Source organism: Octopus bimaculoides, chromosome 6, assembly GCF_001194135.2.
Source record: "Octopus bimaculoides isolate UCB-OBI-ISO-001 chromosome 6, ASM119413v2, whole genome shotgun sequence".
In the NCBI taxonomy this organism is placed as follows: domain Eukaryota; kingdom Metazoa; phylum Mollusca; class Cephalopoda; order Octopoda; family Octopodidae; genus Octopus; species Octopus bimaculoides.
Window position 1 is genome coordinate 68504382 of NC_068986.1, and position 14803 is coordinate 68519184.

Below are 14803 nucleotides of genomic sequence, written 5' to 3' on the forward strand. Positions count from 1 at the left end.
CTATTCTTATTCTAGCAGCTACACTTTCAGCGCACCCTTTGATATTTAAATTGGACATATCAGGCTCAAATGTTCTACTTGTTTTATGGTTAAATCAGCCAGATCCAGCCTCTCACACTTACCCTACAATGTCATTCTTAAAATAAACTATCACACCATCGAAATATCAAAGTTACAAGACAATAGATGATAAATTCAAAACAACGTGAATAAATAAGCATTACATTTGACAGAGTAATCTGAATGCTAAAGGACTAAGATCTGAGTTGTGGTTTATCATTTTAAAGGTTTCAAAAGAGTGAGATTGATATGTAGGCTAAGAAAAATATTAGATCTTTATCAAATAAGAATTATCACAGTAGCTGTAAATGAAAGTGCAAATATTTGCTTTGACAAAATGATATATGTACAGAGTTTTGCAAAGAGGACAGAACTTTTGAGTTCAGCAAGGTGCCAAGGATTGAGATATCTAGCACGTTACTGTATTCAAGAAGACCCATCCTCCACAACAGAGGTGTTAAGGCCACTCCCCCTGATGAAGAGGATTGACCTTTTATGTGCTAGCATGACATAAAAGCGCTTGTACTGGTGCCACATTAAAAGCACCCAGTACACTATAAAGTGGTTGGCATTAGGAATGACATCCAGCCTTAGAAACCAAGCCAAATCAGACTGAAACCTGGTGGTTCAAACCATCAAACCATACCAAATGGAAAATGGATGTTAAAGGATGATTGAAATTGCAGCTCTAAACTTATTTCACTTGTTGTCTCAGAAAGTAGCATGCAAAAGAAAAGACAGCTGGTGCTGCAGGCATATGGTGCATATGGAGGAAGAGATAAATGAAAGGAGACATACCACTACGTCTAGGTTGGCAAGTAGTTGATAAAGAAGGACATTATATTACTAAAGATAAGCTGTTACATCTTCTGAAGGACCATGTTGATTGACGGTATGCAGTACTCAAGAAGCCCCAATTTCCATGCATAAAACGTGTTTTAAGATGGAGGTAGTGATGCAAGCTTTGTGTGTGTATATCTGTAGATTGATATACATTTGCTGCCTCATTTGCATCTTTGACACTCATCTCCTTCCATCTTGCTCAGATTACTTCTTTGCATATCTCCCTTTGTCTGCTCTGATGTGCATTCAGAGCTTGCTCTGTCGAAGTATTTAAGATTCAAAATTATGTCAAACAATAAAATATTACAGATGGAAATTTATTAGTGTCATAGAAGAGGTAGCAAAGACTCCTGTCATTTCTTGAAAGTTCTTTCAACCTTTGATATTTAAATTGGACATACATTTCTAAAAAATTTATAATGAATAATTAAAAGGTAGGGGAGTGCCTGTGATCTTTTTCAGTACCTCCATTACTAGTAACAACAAGTTATCCTTCTTCATAACTTGGACAGAATTACACTGATCACTTTATAGCTGCCTTAAATATTGTATTTATTTTTACTTGTAGCTAGTTCTAAACCAAGTCAACCAATATCTGTGTTATGTTCATTTTTCGATGTTCATTATAACTGTTTTTACCCTTTTGTTACCATATTTTTTCAAAATAAACTACCTATGTTGCAATTAATTTTTTAAATAATGAAGAATTTATTAAAATAACTCTCATCATTAAGCTGGTATCTGGAACATAAATTAACATGAAATTTAGAAGGAAGGTTTTTAATTTAGATCATTTTAAAACAGGAAGTTTATATAGTAACTTGGGGTGGTCTCAGGTGGATTTCAATCAAGAGGGTTGAAACATTTTTCACAGTTAATGCCTTCAGCGTTCTTCCCTATTAGATATTATAGTTGTGCCTTGCTATTGCTATATGCTTGCAGCTACATGGTCAAAGCCATTATGACTTGTCTTTGCAAAGGATGTAGCATGGCATCATATAGTTGCTTTTAACCCTTTAGTATTCAGATTACTCTCTGAAATGTAATGCTTATTTATTCACATTCATCATCGTCATCATCCTTTAACATCCGTTTTCCATGCTGGCTTGTTTTGAAATAATCATGCATTATCTCATAACTGAGATTCCAATGATGTGATTGTTTATTTTTGGGATGACATTGTAGGGTAGGTGTTAGAGGCCAGATCTGGTCTCCATTTGAGCATAAAGTGGATTATTTGTGCTGGATATGGCTTGTTTAAATGCTAAAAGGTTAAACCACTACAATATTTATTAATCACCCTGCTTCACATTTGTATAACTACTGTAACTCTTAAATTTCTCTCTACTGCCATCTTGAAAAGTTAAATATATTATTTCTGTTTTACTCTTTTTTGAAATTTGATAATATTGTTTAAAATGTATAATCATTTTTCTTCTTTACAGTAACAATGGTGCTGGAAGATGATGGCCGCTTCAACTTTATGTTGCAACCCATCCGTGATCTGACTAAAAATTGGGATGTTGATATTGCTAGTCATCTTGAGGACTACTTAGAAGAGGTGGGCAAATATTAATTTATCAAAAGATTATATTGTATCATACTTGTTTTCTAGTTTCACATTGGTTTGTCTACATACACAGATAAGTTATCGGGGTGAAGATTATAAAATAGTCCAATGAGTAAATAAACTGGACTAGTAATTCAGTATTTATTTATTTTATATCAGCTATTATGAACAATAGCATAACTGGTTTCAAGTTTCCAAGGGCAAGGGAAGTGCCTATAACTCAGGGCAGAACAAATATCATAATCCAAAGAGCAGTGTTTTAGTTTTCTCGTCACTATACATCTGTGAAAGATATGCACATGCATACCACTAATATTTTTATGTCCACTTTTCTATGCTGACATGGGCTGAATAGGTTATTACAGTCCAAGTTAGATTTTATCTGGAGTTACAACCATCCTTGATGAGGCAAGGACCATAGCTTGCTAGAACAGCATTTTTGGCATAGTTTCCACAGCAGGATATCTTCCCTATCACCAACCACTTTACAGAGTCTGCTAGGTGCATTTTATCATAGCTCCAGCATTAAAGAGTTGTCTTGTTCCTTGGCAAAACAACCTACATCATCTCTGTTCGATTTCTATTCTACATTGTCTCCATTTAATCATTCATTGGCACCCAAGAAACTCCCTTACCTTCCCTTGTAAGACTAAAGAGGGCCTCCTCTTTCTTGTGTTGTCTTAGCTTAACTATTCCTTACTTTTCTATCCTGTTGTATGGTAAAAGAACAAGAGAGAGAAGGTGATATAGGATAGAGTATTAGTGAAAGCCAGAATGATAGAAGTGAGAAGTGATGGAAGACAGAAAATTGTGATATGTAGCTAGATGTCGGTTGATGGTTAAGTCACTGAAACAACATGATTGAGATTTAAGTGTATTAAGTGTTTCCAACAAATGTGTGTGTGAGTCTGAATTTGTGAAGACAAAGTGATGGGGAAGAGCATAATGGAAGAGAGAGAGAGACAGGGAGAAGTAGTAATAGAGGTGGGTGATGGTGAGAGAGAAAGAGAGAGTGAGATGTCAAGGAGATAGAATAGAGGGAGAGAGAGAGAGAGAGAACATGTCAAAGGGATAGAACAAAGTGCTGAGAAAGAGTGACAAGTAGTAATAGAAGTGAAGTGGTGGTGAGAGAGAAAGAGAGATGTCAAGCAGACAGAAGAGAGAGAATATGACAAATGATTATTTGTTGGGAGAGCAAGAAAGCCCATATGTAGATATTATACATCTCAATCTCAATCACCATCATCATCATTGTTTCTGTATGGGGGGCAGGGGTCTTCTAAAGCACACCACTTGTCATAGTCTTTCATCCCCTTCATGCAATTCAGCCATTTGAAATCAGTCTTTACTACTTCTTCCCATGACCACCTCTTCTGCAAGTTCCATCCATTTTACACCATTGATAACCTCCATCTATGTCTGTCGTCATCATCATCATCATCATCATCCTTTAACGTCTGTTTTCCATGCTGGCCTTCACTGGACGGTTTGAGCTGGCAAGTAGGAGAGCTGCACCAGGTTCCAGTCTGATTTGGCTTGGTTTCTATGGCTGGATGTCTTTCCAACCACTTTATAGAATGTGCTGGGTGCTTTTCATGTGGCACTGGCACAAGTGCTATTATGTGGTGCCAGCACAGGTACAGTCTTCTCTTTTGCACATTATATCTGATGCTTCTTAGATCAGTTTTTTCTCAGCTTGTTTGTATTCTGTTGTTCATGAACACTAATGTTCCACATTCAGCAGAGCATGCTTACTTCATTTTTATGTAACTTTCACAAATTTCCCACAATCAAACTCCAAGTCTTACTACCATATTGTATTGCACTTCATAATGCAAGCATCAAGTGATTTGTGTATGTGTGTACCATCATCATTATCATCGTTGTCATCATCATTGTGTTAACATCCACTTTCCAAGGCTTGCATAAGCAAACAGAAATTGTTGAGGATGAATTTCCGTGATCAAATGCCTTTCGTGTCACCAGCCCCCACCTGCTTTCAAGCATGGTAATATTTCTCATAGCCAGACGTGTTTTCACAGAAAACTTGAAGCAGACGACATTGCTTGTTTAATAGTGATCCTCACTTACACATTGTCAAGACAAGAAGACACAAATACACACACACATACGTATATATTTACATCAGAAAATGAGATGACTAAGGAGTAAACAATTATCTTATGAACTTCATTAGCTTACTGCTGTTTCTGCTATAAGATGCAGTGGACTCATAGTTAAGTGCCTGTGTAACACCTTATAGCTTCTATGCTGGCATGAGTTGGACAGTTTGACATAGCACTGGCCAGCCAAAGAACTGTCCAGATTCCAATTGTCTCTTGTGACATGGTTTCTATGGCTGGAGGCCCTTCCTAATGCAGCCACTTTACAGAATGTGCTGGGTGCTTTTTACATGCTACTGGCACAGATGCATTTATGCAGCACTGGCATGAGTGTATTTATGTGGCACCAGCACCTGTAAAGGACAAGCCTGTATGTATGGATGATGGCAATTTTACTTAGCTTAGCACATCTTCTCAAGTACAGCAAATTGCCACAACTACTGGTCTCTTGTCATTTCCTCAGTGAGGCCCCACATCCAAAGACCCTTTCACACCACTTTGTCTCATGTCTTCCTGCGTATACCTCTTCCACAGGTTCCCTCCATAATTAGAGCTCAGCATTTCTTTATGCAACTGTCTTCATTCATCCATATGCATTACATGACCAAATCAGCGCAGTCTTCTGTCTTGCATGCAACATCGGATGTTTTTCTCTTAAATCATTCATACTCTGTCATGCATGCACACTGACATTACCCATCCAGTGGAGCATGCTAGTCTTCACAAGTCCTCTAGTCAAAGCCCATGTTTCACTGCCATGTAGCATGGCTGTATGTACACAGGCATCATACAATCTGAGGGAGAGGCCCTTAGAAGCTCTCTGGACTTACCCAGCCCATTCTTATTCTAACAACTACACTTTTAGAACTTCCTCCTCCACTGCAAACTTGGATGCCTAGGTAACAGAAGCTGTCTACTACTTCTAATGATCTCCACAAGCATTTGAGGGAGTCTATGCATTTTCAGTGCTTATTGTATCCGCACATTTGCCACAGATAAAAACTATTTCTGTTAACCTTCCTATGATACCACTACACCTCTTATGTGTCCAAAACTTGCACTGGATACAACATATGGAGTTTCCACCAACAGCCTTCTTACATCTTAAAGTAAGGTGATCTGCCTGAAGGGTCTTATGATTTATCTGTTTTCCTACTTACTAAGACTTTGGTTTTTGCTAAATTAGCTCTAAGGCCCTTAGATTCCAGGCGTTGCTTCCACACCTGAAATTTCTTCTCTAGCCAGGTAGTGATTCAGCTGTAAGAACAAGGTCATCAGTGTAGAGGAACTCCCAGAGGCTGCTGGTCTTGAAATTCCTCTGTTAAGGTCTGGAGGACTAAGATGAAGAAGAGGGAGCTGAGAACTGATCCTTGGTGAACTCCTACCTGTGCACTGAACTCATTGCTATACTTGTTACCAACCTTTACTTTACTGGCAGCATCCATCTGCATGGCCTATACAGCTCCCACTAACCGCTCATCTATTCCTAGCTTCTGCATTGACCACCAGATTAAGAAAGCAGAGGACCTTGTTAAAGAATTCCTCCATGTTGACAAAAGCCAAGTGCAGAGGTTTATTTTTGGCTAAATACTTCTCCTGAAGTTGTCTAACCAAGAATAACACCATTTGTACTTCTACTTGGCACAAATCTAAACTGCATCTCATCTACACTTACTCTCTTCCTAATTAATTAAGCTATGGCCCTTTCTATGACTTTCATCTTCTGCTTCATCAATTAGATGCTTCTGTTATTATTTCTGTTTAAGTCATCACCTTTGCAGCAGCTGACTATAATGCTGCTACACCAGTCAGTAGGTACAACTCCCTTATGGACAACCTGCTTAACTATATGTTTGACTAGGCTATATTCCACTCCATCAGATATTTTAAGCATCTCAATGGTGATTTCTGGTGGGCTTTCCCTGTCTTCATATTCTCAATTGCTTTATCTACCAAGCCTCTGTTGATTCAGATAGCTGGTCCCTCAGTTGGATCTACATAAGGCAGATTCTCCTTCTCCCTTGCATTTCTGGATGGCTTAGTGGTTAGGGTGTTGCACTCGTGATTGCAAGATTGTGGGTTCGATTCCCAGACCGGGCTTTGCATTGTGTTCTTGAGCAAAGTACTTCATTTCATGTTGCTCTGCGATTATTTCGACATCTGACATGTGGCACCTAGTTGCACCTGTACAGGTAATGTCGATTTGATGGAAGGAGTAAGCTTATGTCTACACAAAAACATTTGATCACTATAAACAAATCGTCTGTGTGGTTGTTCCGTAAGAAATTGTTGAACCCTCATACGTCATCTAATGATGGGAGAGTCCGTTGTATATATATATACTGGGTGCAGCATATATATTTACCTATTATTCATTTTATCATAAAATAAAGTTTAAGGTTTTGATGTAAGTTTACAGGTTGATTATTGACAATATTTTATATATTCCTGTGCAGGGGGCACGTAAAAAACACCATTTTGAGCGTGGCCGTTGCCAGTACCGCCTGACTGGCCCTCGTGCCGGTGGCACGTAAAAGCACACACTCTTGGAGTGGTTGGCGTTAGGAAGGGCATCCAGCTGTAGAAACTCTGCCAGATCAGATTGGAGCCTGGTGCAGCCTTCTGGTTTGCCAGTCCTCAGTCAAATCGTCCAACCCATGCTAGCATGGAAGGGGACATTAAACGATGATGATGATGAGGATGATTTACCATTCAAAATGGCCACCATTTGCTTTTCACTGTAACCCTTAATTCTTTATACCATCCATTTTCAATGTTAGACTTTGTTCATGTTTTGTTTGAGCTGCCATACTTACTTAAGGGTAAGCAATAAAACAAAGGAACGTTAGGAAGCATTATATGACATTTGCAACTATTTTTGCAAGTAAAAATGTTTCAATTTGTATTAGGGGTAAATTTATATATTGCACCTGGTAAGTAGGTGTGTGTGTATTTATATGTATAGATAGGTAGATAGACTTCTACAGTTTCCATCTAACAAACTTGAACTATGAACAAAGACACTTGCTTAAAATGACTTGTACTCTGAGTTCATATCTTCTGCAGGGATTTTATTGTGTATCTGCACAGGAGAAATGCATATTAATATCCTTCAGAAAGGTATGGAGGGCACAAAATTTCCAAATAATTGTTGCTTATTTACAAATAAACTTGGGAAATAAAACGCATGGGAGATAATTTCTATCATGGTTAAATTTCATAACTTCAATATAATTCTGATTTATTTGTTTTTAAAGATTTCATTCACATCAATTTCTTTATAGTTTACACCAGTCATTCCTCTATTTTATTATAAGAGTAACAATTTGTAGAACACTGGGCTGAAATGCTGTGTTCAATCTTGTTCTTTTTAAATTTTAGTTTAAATGCTCCCCAAGTTATTTGTTTTTATCCCTCATGAATTGATTAAATAATGTACTGAGCCTATACATTAGTTTATACTTATCACTTGTAAATTTATGGCTAAATACCAATATGATGTATCATTATTAATTTTTAAATGTTTTTTATTTGTTTGTTTTTCAAAGAAAATATAACAGTTTGTATTTCATTCTTTTTCAGTTGGAAAATGTAGCTATAACCTTTGACGGTGGGCGAACGATGAACTTTGCCGAAGCTGCACTTCTCATACAAGGTTCAACGTGTGTCTATAGTAGAAAGGTGAGGGAAGATTTATGGTTGTTTCACTATAAAATCTGGAGTTAGAGTAAAAGCGAAAGCAATAAAATATGTAATGAAACTGTTTTTATGATACACTCACCATCATCATCCTTTGACATCCATCTTCCATGCATGCATGGGTAGGAGCCGGCCAGGTAGAAAAATATCTACCCTAGGCTATTGTCTGTTTTGGCAAGGATTTTACAGTTGGCTGCCCTTCCTAACACCAACCACTCTGCAGAATACTTTTCACATGGCACTAGCACAGGCAAGGTTAGTTTTGGCATGATTTTTACAGCTGGATGCCCTTCCAAACGCCAACCATGTTACAGTGTCGACTGGATGCTTTTAACGTGGCACCAACACTGTCAGAGTAACCAAGTAGCTCATAAGACAAGGAATTATGAGGTGGGCAGGGTATTTGAGGAGGGGAACTTCAGAGGATGAAAGGTTAAAGTGTGACAGAGAGACAGGAGTAGGTGTCTTGCCACAACTGAGAGGGCATTAGAGGAGGTGATCCAGTATCAGATGATGAAAGGTTAGTGTAACAGAGAAATAGAGTGGCAGAAATGGGTGTCTTGCTATAGAGGAGGTACATGGTTACCCAGTGAGAGAGAGAAAATAGATAGAGAATGAGAGAGAGGTACAAGAAAGTGGCCAGAAATAAGTATGCTGATGTTAAAGAGATAGTTGGTTACCTAGTCAGAGAAAAAAACAAGAGAAAGTGAGAGAGAGAGAGAGAGAGTAGGAAACAGCAAAAGAGAGATGATGTAGTGCTAGGGTATACTCACGAGTAACAAAGATCTAAGCATTGAAATAAGATAGAAAAATAGTGTGTGGGTGTTGGGTGTGAGGGGGAGCAGTGATACAGTGAGCAGGGCAGTGAAGGTAAGAAAAAGGATTGGCAAACAATCATAATTTATGAAGAGGAAATGTGAGGAAGAGAAATTTTGCAGATAGAAGAGGAGTTATAGTTTAGTTTCTTCAGGTAGAGCAGGTGAAGTGTTGTTACATGTGGGTGGGACACAATTCTTCTAGCATTTAATGTCTTTTCCATACTAGCATGGGTAAGATGGTTTGTCAGGCTCCAATCTGTTTTGGCTTGGTATCTATGGCAGAATGCCCTTCCTAATGCCAATCACTCCACAGAGTGCACTGGGTGCCTTTTACATGTCACTGGCATGGGTACCTTTTATGCGTCACTGGCACAGATACCATTTACGAGTCACCATTACTTGTCATGACTACGATTTCACCTAGCTTGACATTGGCCATAATTATGATTTCACTTAGCTTGACACACTGTCTATGGCTATGATATATTTTATGTAGCCAAAGTCCAGCAGATTAATGTGAGCAATTCTAACTTAAATATAATTAATTTAAAGTAATCCCTTGGTTTAAGATTCCTTTCATGTTTTATTAACATATTTTGTTATTTTTCCTGTCTCAGGTTGAATATTTATATGCATTAGTTTATGAAGTCTTGGATCTTTTGGTTAACAAAAGGTAAGTAATACTTAACTTGCAAAATCTGTTTTAAAATTTAACTTTTCTGTTTCTTGTCTTTTAAGTTATTTACTTATTTTCAACATTGTTGTCGTTATCATTCTTTTAATGCCATCTTTTCCATGCTTGCATGGGTCATACAATTCATTGAGGCAGATCTGTGGTAATTCCTTCTGGGTTCAAATGCTGCCAGGGTTGACTTTGCCTGTCATCCTTTCAGAGTCAATAAAATAAGTACCAGTTGAGAACTGGGGTTGATGTTATCGACTTAGCCTCTGCTCTGAAATTGCTGGCTTTGTAACAAAATTTGAAACCAACATTTCCACTTGGTCAGACATACTCTTCATGGAAAATTGGAAACGAAGGACACTGCTTGTATGACTGATATTCATTTATAATTGTTACACAGTGTCAAAACAGGGAGATACTAACACACACATACATGCACACACACATTTATATACATATATATAATAATAATAATAATAAGTAACTACAAAAGAATGACACGTCGATATTAAAATAGAGGATTATTTATATATGTTATAATTTAGAACAAACAGTAAAAGGTTGTCATTTTAGTACTCGGAGTTTCGAATATCAGAGCAAAGAACTACGATACATTCTCATGAGCTACTAATGGCAACAGATGCTATGAAAAACTGTTGAATAAAAGGGAAGTTACTCTAATAGGTAGAAAAAGAAAAAGGTTAAAAAATACATGCAACCATAGTCTCACAATACATAGACATAAACCTCCTGCGTTCACATCTACATACGTACAAACGTATTCATACATACACGTATCCATACACACACACATGTATATGTGTACGCAACCTCAACCTCATATACACATAGGTGCTTACATGCATACACGTAATATAATACATATATATTTAGACATTTGTATGTATATATATATATATATATATATATATATATATATATATATACATACATATATATATATATATACAGACATACATTCACACTCCTGCATATATACAAGCATATGCATATCCGTATAAATAAAGGGGGCTTGTGCATGAAAGTCGCACATATGCACCGGGTAGTCTTACATTCATATACATACATATACACATTCACACATATACACATACATATACACACACATGTACACACTCACACAGTTAAAAAGGAAAAAATGAAAAAATATGTATTAAAAATTATTGGAAGTTAATCATGGGAAAGCTTGTGCAGGAACATAGTAGAAATGTGGATTCTGACTGTGATCTTGGGGTGGGGGGGCAAAACTGTAACAGGTATTTTGTGAAATGTAGACATGATCCAAAAAGTTCAGCTCTTGAATTTAAACATGTAGTGGGGTCAAAAGACCTTTTCCGGATGAGCCATCTTTCCATATTACAAAGACCACACTTACCACTATCTTAGGTATGTTTACACTTGGCTAAGATCTTCCAGTAAATTTTGTAGTTGACACCTTGTTCTTTTAATAACCACACATAACTGGATAATTTGGTAGTTTTTCGTTTATTCCAGTGCCTGGAGCTTAAGGTGTAATTGTTGAATCTTGCTTTGAAATTTCCCTCCATGAGACTCACATATCTCTTGGATGAAACTGTATTATTAGTGTTCGTAGAATTTACAGTGGCTTCATAAATAATGGCTTTGGTCATACAGGCTCCATTTAGTGGGCACAAGTCTTTCTCCATGCAGGAACAGTTTTTCGATGGTTTTTCATAGTGTCTGTTGCCATAAATAGCCGATGCGCTATTCACTCTCTTCTCCAACATTTGAAACTCCAAGTACTTTTACTGTTTGTTCTAAATTATAACATATATACAGGGGTTGGGCAAAATAATGGAGACACCTTAAAATTTCTAACAATTTTATTTTGATATGGGGAAGGACTGCCTTTGGCAGTAATTACAGCTTAAATTCTATGAGGTATGGACTCACACAAAGTTTGAATTGTTTCCAGAGGAATTTTTCTCCATTCTTCAGCTAAAACAGTCTCCAGTTCTTGTGATGATGGTGGAGGATATCAACTCCTTACTTGTTTTTCTAAAATGCACCATAAATGTTCAATAATATTAAGATCTGGGGACTGTGTTGGCCAGATAAGATGTTCAAGTTCGCTAGAATATTCTTCGTGCCATTCAGTAACAACTTTAGCTGTGTAAATTGGTGCATTATCATCCTGAAAGATTGTGTTTCCCTCCAGAAACAGCTCCGCAAACAGGATGAATTTGATCAGCTGGTGGTCAGAAATAAGGTAAGGGATGACTCATCCGAGAAAATAGCATTCTTCCACTGTTCTGGGGACCAATTCTGTAGATTTTTCCTCCACTTTAAATGCTTTGCAACATTTGTTTTTGAAAGTAGTAGTTTTCTGATTGCAACCCTCCTGTGAAATCTGGCTTTCTGCAGCTCCCGGCAAACAGTTTTTGTGGAAACTGGGTTCACGAGTTTCCACAAACTCATTACTGTGTTAAGCTCTGCAGTAATTTTGGGAGCTGTACTTCTGTGATCCTTTCTAACAATTTGCGTAAGAGTCCGACGCTCCCTATCTGAAAGTTTTGGTTTTCTTGAGACAGTACTTCTTGATACACCAAACATTTCGGCAGTTTTTGTTACGCTAGCGCCTGCCATACGAGCACCAACAATTTGACCTCTTTGAAAGTCCGATAGATAATATTTAGAATATATTAGTTTCAGATCCAGCAACTTTGAGTGGGGCAGTTAGTCAATTACATCAACCCCAGTACTCAACAGGCACTTATTTTATCTACTCCGAAAGGATGAAAGGTAAAGTAGACCTTGGCAAAATTTGAACTCAGAACATAAAGATGGATGAAATACCTTTAAGCATTTTGCCCAGCATGCTCATCACCTTATATTTATTGGATTGGTGCATAATTAATGACCTTTTTTTTTTTGTTGTAAATTAAATTAATTATGCATCAACCCAATACAATATAATAAAATTTCTGATTTACGAAATATGAATTGTTACCTTTCTGTTGATGCTATCCTTATTCTGATGCTCATTTCCTCTATTTTCCTAAGTAACTGTATTTAATGTCTTCTCCATTGCTATTCAACAGAAGAAAGGATTAGCATATGGGCTGCAGCTTACTCATCAGCTTATGTTTTTATTGCTTTCTTCTTCTTCTCAATTCTAGACGGAATAAACAGAGCAATAACAAAGATAACAATGCAGCCGATGATCCTGATGTCACATTTGGTGGAGATGACGAAGAGGTATGTCATAGTTCATCTCACTTGATTCTACTCTTTCCCCTTCTATCATTTGCGATAACCTCAAGAAGGCCTATATTGGTTGTGAGCTAATCATAAAGAGCAACAGCAAACATTCTAGGTCTGGGTCCTATAGGCTAGTAAGGTAAGTCACAAGGAATTGCATGAGTTTAAGCACATTATTGTTATCATCATCATCATACACCATTTTGAGCGTGGCCGTTGCCAGTACCTCCTGACTGGCCTTCGTGCCGGTGGCACGTAAAAACACTCATTACACTCTCGGAGTGGTTGGCGTTAGGAAGGGCATCCAGCTGTAGAAACCCTGCCAGATCAGATTGGAGCCTGGTGCAGCCATCTGGTTCGCCAGTCCTCAGTCAAATTGTCCAATCCATGCTAACATGGAAAGTGGACGTTAAACAATGATGATGATCATCATCATCATCAGTAATAATAATAATATTTTGTCTTGTGCCATCCTTAATGTTTTTCTTAATGTAAACCCTTTGTGGTTAATTAAGAAATCATCATCATCATTGAGTAGGAGAGCAGCACTTGCCATCAAAGTGATGCTGGGGTGCAAATATACGAAGCCCAATACATCCATATGACTACTTGTCTGATAAGGATACACCAGGCACATGCATCACAACCACATGTGCACGGCATGTGACATGGCAATTTCATATCATATCAAATCACATATGATCTTGTAGGTGGGGTCCAGTTAGAATTTTCATCAAGTCAAGCAGCCCATTCCGTTCAAAAGGTCCCTGAATAAAGGTTGTTTAAGGATGATGAATGCAACACTCATGTTTCAGGAGAGAATTTTTCAAATCTTAAAGAATCGCTCTCAAACCATGGCTGTGATGCCCCCACCACTAGTCCTGCACTGAGGGACATGTTCAACTGGTTAAGGGCAAACATATTCTTATCCCATGTTGTAAACATTGGTCCATCGCCTATAAAGGTCCTCTTGCAGTTACAGAAAACATTGTTACACAATATTTTGTGAAAATACCCAAGTAAAATATTCTATCACATTCAAAATATTCATACTGCCTACTAGTTCAGAGGAACAGAGACCATTGTTGTTGCAGTAGAAGAAACAAGGAGTAGATTCCACACATAGGTGGGCTGATGAATGTAATGCATTTGTCATTGTTATACTACACTCTCGGAGTGGTTGGTGTTAGGAAGGGCATCCAGCTGTAGAAACTCTGCCAGATCAGATTGGAGCCTGGTGCAGCCTTCTGGTTTGCCAGTCCTCAGTCAAATCGTCCAACTCATGCTAGCATGGAAAGCAGACGTTAAACGATGATGATGATGATAACGATATACCTTTTACTTGTTTCACTCATTTGACTGCTGTCATGCTGGGGCACTGCCTTGAGGGGTTTTAGTTGAACAAATTGATCCCAGGACTTTTTTGTTCTTTTAAAGCCTGGTACTTATTCCATCAGTCTCTTTTGTCAAACTGCTAAGTTATGAGGACGTAGACACACCAACACTGGTTCTTAAGCATGGGTGGGGGACAAACACATGCAAAGACATACACACATAGTTATGTACAGGTGTGGCTGTGTGGTAAGACATTTGCTTCCCAACCACATGGTTTCAGGTTCAATCTCACTGCATGGCATCTCAGGCAAATGTCTTCTACTAGCCTTGGGCTGACCAAAGCCTTGTGAGTAGATTTGGTAGATGGAAACTGAAAGAAGCCCGTCATGTATGTATATATATATATATATATATATATATATATATATAT

General features: G+C 37.8%; 1 protein-coding gene across 3 annotated transcripts in view; it reads left to right on the forward strand.

Annotated features, from left to right (window-relative positions):
* Positions 1–14803, forward strand: part of LOC106881080 (condensin-2 complex subunit H2) — a 39180-nt gene that overhangs the window by 2604 nt on the left and 21773 nt on the right. For all 3 annotated transcript variants that reach the window (XM_014931297.2, XM_014931298.2, XM_014931299.2), the window contains exons 2-5: positions 2349–2464; positions 8179–8277; positions 9731–9786; positions 12957–13035. In XM_014931297.2, coding sequence (XP_014786783.1) covers positions 2354–2464; positions 8179–8277; positions 9731–9786; positions 12957–13035 — 345 coding nt within the window. In that variant the 5' untranslated portion in view covers positions 2349–2353. The remainder of the gene's footprint in view (positions 1–2348; positions 2465–8178; positions 8278–9730; positions 9787–12956; positions 13036–14803) is intronic.